Source organism: Phaethon lepturus, unplaced genomic scaffold, assembly GCF_000687285.1.
Source record: "Phaethon lepturus isolate BGI_N335 unplaced genomic scaffold, ASM68728v1 scaffold5733, whole genome shotgun sequence".
Classification (NCBI taxonomy): Eukaryota; Metazoa; Chordata; class Aves; order Phaethontiformes; family Phaethontidae; genus Phaethon; species Phaethon lepturus.
In genome coordinates, this window is record NW_010528245.1 from 42,669 (window position 1) to 50,958 (window position 8,290).

Genomic DNA, 8,290 nt, shown 5'->3' on the forward strand with positions numbered 1-8,290 from the left:
AAAGGACTGAAAGTTGAATCCAGGCTTACTGGTTCTCTTTATTGCTCTGCTGCCTGGAACCTGCTGCTCTATTTGCAATACTCCTTTACGCAGCCCCCACTCCAAACGTGCATTAAAATAGATATGACTGCAGAAGTACATAATGGCAGTGATAAGAAAAAGTCTGTGTACTTGCAAATAATAGCATATGCACAAGAGATGATAGTGAGGCATACAAATACCACTGATGTGTGTTCTTATACCAGTAACTCCCTTTTTCCCCTAACAATCTTAGCTCTTCAACATATTCCCTGTGATGACTGTCATGGAGCAAAGGAATCCAAACACATACAGATTGGCCAAAGGGCTTTCTCCAAAGCATGAGATACAGTCAAGGAAACTGTCCCCACTGAGAAAACATAAGCATCTGAGCTTCTTCAGTTTTCTGATGAAAGCTCAGGTTTACCGAGAAGCAACATATTGGTTCAGCTCCATCTCCAGTGTCTACAGGCACTAACTATCCATGGTTAACCAAGAAGTATATTTATATCTACACAATAGGCTTGATTCTTCTCCTGAAGACTAACAGAGTGAGTCTTGGTTCCCACATCCTTGATTCTACAGATATGGCACAGGACGAAGTGCAAAATCCGCATTCTCTGTTTTACGTGAGAGCGGAGGAAGACAAAGCAGAAAAATAGTAACAACAACAAAAAAAACCCACAACAAAAAACCAAGGAAGAAATAAACAACAGGATGGACTGAGAATATTCTACAAATTCCCAAAAGGTATTTGGCTTCTGCTTCAGCATGTACAATATTTAGATACCTTCACAGAATTGAGCTATAGTCACCTCTGTGATTCTCTGCACTGCAGAGTGTTTAGGTCGGTTCCCAGTACACATCTCACATAGAACCAAAACACACAAGACTAAGATTATAAAGATGAGGATCAGAGTCTTCCTCTTGTAAACTCTTGGGTGACTGTATAACTGCTCATTGAAAAAAAACAAACCAAAACAACATTGCCCCAAAAAAAGACCAAAGACCTCTGCTTCATGTCGAGCCAGCTTAAAACATCAGTAAAACAGATGCATGCCTGCATACAGCTGCCTGTAGAGTTGACTACAGAGCATAGAGTTGCCTTTCTATGTTTGGTTCAAGGTCGCTTTCAAACCAATTTATTCTCAGCCTAATTTTACATATCTGAATGCTTCAAGCTGGATGACTGAAAAAAAGATTTTGATACAACTAACTTATTTAAGAGCACATGATACATCAAGGGAGCGGCATGTTAGCAGGACCAGGGAAAAGCTGACAGGGAAAAGCTGGCGGTATCGTAATGGAAACAGATGGTCTACAAGCAAAAAATCCATTGTGATTAAGAGAAAATATTGTTAATAGGGTAACATTTCTAAAGGAGGAGTTCTGCCAAAACCAGCACAAAACAGAGTAGTTATTAAGAATGTGATTTAAGTGATCAAATTAGATTTAAAGTCATTGTCTCTCAGCTGCAATGTGAGCACCAAGTATGTGTTTGTTTCTACCTCATTACAATATGAATGAAAAAGGCTGAACATAAACTGCCATTTCAGGTACCTATGACATCAGCATGAAATCTGCAGAGCAAAAGTGATGAAAGGCAAAGGAAGAAGGGGGGAAGGAAAGTCATGTAAATATTACAGCTGGATGTCACTTGCTGGCAATTCCTAAGCCAGTGCTTCAACTGTTAAAAAACAATGCAAAACCAAAATACATTAGCGCCAGAATTATCCCACCTAACTTTGCTCACTTACTGTGTCTGGCGTAAGATACATGCATATATCACTTCTGTAGATAATAGAGACAAACATGTATCTCCTGAGGGTGATATCTCCCACCCTAAAAACAGTTGTCAGAGATACAGATGTGTCTAAGCTGAGGTTCTTAGGTGCCCACTTAAAGTCACCAAATGCCCTGATTTAGTCTTCAAAAGTGATAGTGACCTGCTGGCACGTCTTCAAGTTCAAGGGGCTGCTGAACATTCACGAAAGACACTCATTTCTAGGAGTGCGTCTTGGCCTCTCTTTTTTGAACACTAACTACAGTAAGAGAAGAGGCAATACTTCAGGCTCTTTAGCCTGATTAGGCCCAACACTCTGCTCACTGCCTATTTCTTTTCCTTCAGCAGGGTGGCTGACATGAAACAGAGTATATACAACAATTATTTCACTAAAAATTTCTTGGCCTTGCTAAAAATTAAGAAAACTATTGCATTCAGCAGCTGGTTAGGAGCTGTGCTCTTAGAGCAGGCCCTGGCTTTGCCTCCTGCTGTGTGTGGGCAGCCTCACGTCTCCCCTCACCTCCCTGTGCCCCAGCCGCTGTACTGGTAAAACGGAGGCAGGCTGCTCTGCATGAATGGGGCTGAAGGGCTTAGGAAAGCCCCCAAACTCCTCAAGCAGGAGCTTGCTCTTGCCGTCCTCTCCCAGGGCTGTGCGTCCCAGCCTCTCCCCACATCGTACAGGAAGCCTAGGAGACTAGCTCAAAGCCTGTGGTTCTCTGCACATAAGCAGGCTCCAAAGGTTAAATACTGATACATCTACACATCCACATCTGCAATATCCACTGTCTGCGCCTGCCTCCTCTCAGCAAAGAGTGCGTGTGTGAAACACGAGGTGTGGAGGGAGGAGAAGGGGGAGCTCTCATGGCGCACACAAGGCGTAGTCTCTCATTGGCGTAGTCAAGGGTTTGGGAAGCATCGCGGTGAAGTTAGTAATCATTATCCACAATTCAGACTTTACAAACTATTAGATAACTCCATAATCATCCCATCCATTTCGTCTGTGGATGTATCACAAGCTGCAAGTGATCCTTTTACTCCAGAATGCTTTGAAAGCAGCCTGTGATGAGCGAGCCGGACAAGAGGCAGTCAAGCCCCAGGACAAGTATCATTAGCGTTCAACTTACCCAGACCTGAGAAGCAGTAATAATAAAGTACTTTGGGCCCTTGTTAGCTGCCTTTTTAATATGACTTACGCACAAGAAAACAGAAAGACTATACATCTGATCACCATGCACTAAGCTTTTGCCACAGCACAGAGGCAGTGCACACTGGTGTTAGAGTACGTGCAAAATGAGCCTCATACAACGTTAGGACATCAGAGATCACCAAATATCCACAGGCAGGGCTGTGGAACTCCAGCCCACAAAACTGTTCTACAAAACACAGACTTCACTGGACATAAACCAGCTACACAGAACAGCAGCCTGGAAGGCCACAGTTAATGAGAACTACAAAGAGGGGGGAAAACTTGCCACAGGATAATTTTTCCATCCCACCTTAAGAACGGTGGAAAACCAAAGAAGCAACAGGCTTTCTAACGACACCTCACGGATGAATCTACAACCTGCAGCAGCTTTTGTGGGAAGGACTGACTTTCTGAGCTGGGTCATGCTCAACACAGCTGGTGACCCTTCCTCTCAAAGCTGGAGACAAGTGAGTATACACATATGCCTACATACCGTATCAGTGGGCGGAAGTGGGGGAGCATCTCCTCTCTTAATGGAGAGAAAACTTTGCTCTACCATCAATGACAAAGTTGCCATCTTGCATCTCAAAGCTGACAAGTACCAAAAAGAATAGAGTATCTCATTCAAGGAGCGATTTCAGGTTTTTGTTTCAGCAAAACACCAGGCTGCTACACTGCTTGGACACAAATTTAACGCTGCTGTATGGTTACTGGTTATGGCCAGTATGGTTACTCCCCCGTGTGGCATCAGGCGTGTCCTTTAGGAGCTTTAGTTGAAGCTTTGGCTTCCATTTCGTTGCAACTTCATTAGTGTTGCAGGTGGGTTTAGCAGACGTTCAAATAAAGCAGCAAGTACCTTACACCTGCTTAGTGTCTACCTTTGCCATTGCTTAAACGAAAAGGAACAAAGAATGAGCATGTATATACAAGTAAACCAAGAAGCGTGTTCGCTACCTGCATGACCTACAGGCTGCTCCTGAGGTTATGGACCAGCCATTACAGCCTAGGAATCAAGTATTTGAGCTCAGTTCTTAGCTTGATCTTAATTTGCTTGAGGAATCTTGGGGAATTGACTTCCACATGCTGCGTTTCCCCATGCAAAGCAACTTACATTAATGTTATCACGAATCTAGAAAACTGGAAGTAACCAGCTGAGGCGAGGCCTGGGGGTAAGAGCAGTGGAAACTTCAGACTTGCATGAATGGACACTTGCTCCGGGCTTTGCACTGATGGTTATTCTACACCACTGCCTCACAAGCTCATGCATCAGGCAGCCCGGTGCTTACCTACTCACACCAGGTCGAGATGGGAGTCTGTGGGCCTCGCAAGGCACGGCGTTTTCTACCGGGCACAGAAGTGCTGCAGAGCCTAAAGCACGTGAGGAGATTTCTGCTCAGGGGCTCTGGACAATGGTGCTCAGGTGCTGCTTCGCGTGTGGCCTGGAGGTCCACACCGCTGGCATGTAGCAATGCTGTCCAGTAACTCAGACCACCTTACCACAACATAGAAATGACACCTAAAACCAGGTAATAGAACTAGCACAGGCCTCAAAAAAAGGACACTTTTGATAGACATGCAATTGGAACAAGTTAACATACCTGCTATCAACACCATGTTTACATGGAAGTGCAATGAATTTTTTCTTCTTTCCTATAAATTGTGCCTCTCTGATTGTCTGGTTACTTGCTTGGGCTCCATTCTTTATACTAGAGAGACCACACCACAAAAAAAACCAAAACATATATACACTTTATAAACTTTTATTTCTCTTTGAAACCATTGTATTTTAGTTACACTTAACTGGCAGGAGGGCTACTAGAGCTGGCTCTGTATGTAAAAGTGCGTTCACTCTTCTTTCTCCCAGCACATAGTGGTATCAGCTTTGGCCATATCAAATCATGGAGAAAACAGATGAGTTTTGACAAGCTCCACCACACACAGGAAACAGGAGTGATACCCCTCCAAAACTAAGCATTAAAGTGACCAGCAATCTACAGCCACTATGGAAAAAGCCAAGGCGTTCCTGTTTCCATCATCCTTTAGCTCAGTTACCCTTTTAAGTGGTCCACTGGTCCAAGAGGTAACTCTGAATGTTACTCTCTGCCTCTATGGTGTGGTTTTCCTACAGCTCTCTAAACTGAGGTGTGAAAGGACAGGAACATTTATTAAAGGTTTCCACTACATAACAAGAGCTCTCACTTTTTGCAACTTGAAATAAACCCTACTCTCAACACAAAAGCAAGTGCAACCACAGAAGGGTTTGAGCAGGAAAAGCTTTCACAGGGGGGCTAGTGAAGGATGGGTGGGGGAAAGGAGGTGGTTCTCTGTCACTAGAAGAAGTATTGCCACTCAATTTTTTCCACTTATAGTCAGCCCCACCATGACGCCCCAAAAGTGAACACAAGAACTGACCACTGAATGACAATATATAAACTCTGTGAAAGGGGGTTGACAATAGCCACTTTCTTCTCTGCCTTGACAAAGAAGCCACCAGCAATGAAACTCCATGCTGCAGCTATTCTCATCATTTTCTGGCTTGGCATCTTCACTGTGCACATGGTGAAAGGTAAGTTTACAACCCAAGAGGAAGACAGGAATTGCTCTACATTGCACCAGCGGTCTGATGAGCAGGATTCATTCTCTGCCAGAGCTGATTCATAAGATAAAATTCACAAGAAATCCAGATCAGAACCGCATGAAAGGCAGCTTTATGGGAGATTTAATCTGATGTCCTGTCAATTAGTGGTTGGCTTCTGCCTTAATGCAAGGAGAGTTTCTGTGCCTTTGAACACTTAAAGGGTTTCTGTGCATTATTGTCTCTCTTAAAATCATGAAATCTTGAAGACACAATGTCTTTTAATCTCACTGATGCCATAGAGCAATGAGTTCTATAGGTTAATAATATTTTATGAAATATATTTCTTGAATAAGATGTATTTTTTCTTTTTGTAGATATACTATTTTTATATATATTTTATTACTTTTATTTGTCTTTCTCTAACTACATAGCCTTAATCCCTCTAATGCCCCTATTTTATAAAGTTCTTCAAGTTCTGTACCCCATATTGCCTATTGGCTTGTTTCTAGCCAAACATTTTGCTATAGACAGGCAAACTATGAACAAAAACTGCACAGGAGAGCAACGTATTTACACAATGTCTTCTCTCTCTTTCTGACTTCATACAAGTTGACATCTTGTTTGAGACCATTTATGAGCACTGAGATGCATCATGTTTATTAGCCATGCTTTAAGTAAGTTTGCTTACAGTGATGTTAGGTCTGTGACGTTTGTATTAGGTTACATGTATCATGCGAAAACAAACATACACACAAAAGCACGTCGTCTTATACACAGATTCATGCAGACAAACACATAAAAATCACAGAAAACACTCATATGAAAGCCATAGGCAAACCCACAAAAATATGCGAAGAGAAACATACAGAAAAGGCATCTTTACAAAACCACACCAAAACCAAACTGAGACTTGCTAAGCATTCACAAAATTATGTAGCTACATGCTGCGTATGTTGACATAGTGCACTTAGAGCCAGATCGTCGATTAACGCTAGTGCTTTCATCTCAGCAACATGTGGCTTCATATTGCAGACTGCCAGTTCGTAATGTCATTCTCCAGGTTGTATAATTTGCCATAAATATCACCAAGACTGAAAAAGCACACAGAGGTGGTGTGCAAGGGATAGAAAAAGGGTTAGAAAGAAGAATTATAAAGAAAAAAAACCCCAAAACACCACCAGAAAAAAGGGTAGTTGTAGGCGCAGAGCAGTTTGGTTTTGTTCCCAGGCTTAGAGAAGCTCTGCTAGTATCCCTGCATGCATTCCTGGAGATGGTTTAGTAGAAAGAGAATTTCCAGGACTAGTAAGGATTGCTTGACTATCTTTGAGCTCGTTAATGCCACATTTTGAAAACCAATCTGAGTGAGGCAGTAAGATATTTATTTGTAATGAATCACCAAAAAATACATTGCGTTACTCGTGACTAAAGAAAGATCAGGAGAGATACTCCTTCAGGCAAACAAAATCTCAAGAATTTGCAACTCTGCCAGTATCCATGAACTGGCTATGCTACAGCTTCTCCAAAGGCTGATGTGTGTTTGCCTCAGCTATTCCAATTACTTCAAAAAAAGAAAAGACCACAGATAATGACATTATGTGAAGCAAGTTTTATATTTAGCAAGATGTATCTGAACAGCTCTTGGACTTTCCTCAAGCCAGTTTCTCTATACATTCTTCAAAAAGAAACCTCAGAATACAGCAGTGTTTTGTTTGCCCCCCTCATGCCTTCCCAAACCTTTGACAGGTGGGGGAAAAGCAGAAATTAGCAAGCAGGGGCTTCCATGTATACGTATACTCCACCTCACTTAAACGAGCTCCCATTTTCAGTTATCATCATGTAAGGTAGCAACTGCCCAGAGAATTTTACACTGATATCTTGATCTTCTTTATTAATCACCAGTGCATTTCCCTGAAATGTATGAAAATGTTGGAGGAAAGAGAGGATTAAGTAGCACTCCATTGCCTATGAGATCAGACTTCTAGCAAGAGTATGCAAGTATTTAGTCTTCTGGCAGACATACCTCCCTTCCTTTCAACAATTTTTTTTTAATGCTAGTTTTGAATGTCCAGTGCAAGACAAGTAGCCCTGCTTTCCTTTCTTTCACTTGGAAAGTAGGGGGAATTACTGATCCACATCCAAATGACATTTAGAAATCCTCCCAGGAAAGGTGCTGGTTCTAAGTGCTACTCCATATGGACACTGATTTGCAATGATGCAGACCTAATTATGAATGATGGCAAATGCCTTTTCTGCTATGGAAGCAGTGACTCCATAGGGGCAGAATGATTATAATATTGTTCAGGAGACGGGTGAAGATTATTATCTTAACTGAAATAGCAGTAACACTTTAGAGATGGTAGGATGCATCGCAAAAGATACCCTAAGCTCTCTTGTATAACTGGTATTCTGGCTGTACTTCTCAAGAGACACCCACATTCTGACCACAACTGGAAATCTGCTGGAATTCATAATTTATTAAGTAATGAAGGCGAAATATGAATATAGTATTGACTGCCTTTGTCATCTATTTTTCCTCTTCCAGGGAGCGTTGGAAGTCAGCCCATGCGCAAACTCAGTTGTGTAAGCCTGTCTACACAGCAACTGAACATCCGAAATCTTGTCAGCTATGAAAAGCAACAAATTCCAGTAAACGCCATCATGTAAGTATCCAGTGCGCAGTTCACCTTCAGACTCGCCTACGCAAACAAGCTACTGTCGGAAAGGG

At 42.2% G+C, this 8,290-nt stretch overlaps 1 protein-coding gene across 1 annotated transcript in view; it reads left to right on the forward strand.

Annotated features, from left to right (window-relative positions):
* The first annotated feature begins 5,483 nt into the window (after positions 1–5,483).
* The window catches only part of LOC104618093 (lymphotactin-like), a 3,613-nt gene continuing 806 nt past the window's right edge, over positions 5,484–8,290 (forward strand). Inside the window, exons 1-2 of the mRNA XM_010283606.1 lie at positions 5,484–5,553; positions 8,108–8,225. Of these exons, the coding sequence (XP_010281908.1) occupies positions 5,484–5,553; positions 8,108–8,225 (188 nt within the window). The remainder of the gene's footprint in view (positions 5,554–8,107; positions 8,226–8,290) is intronic.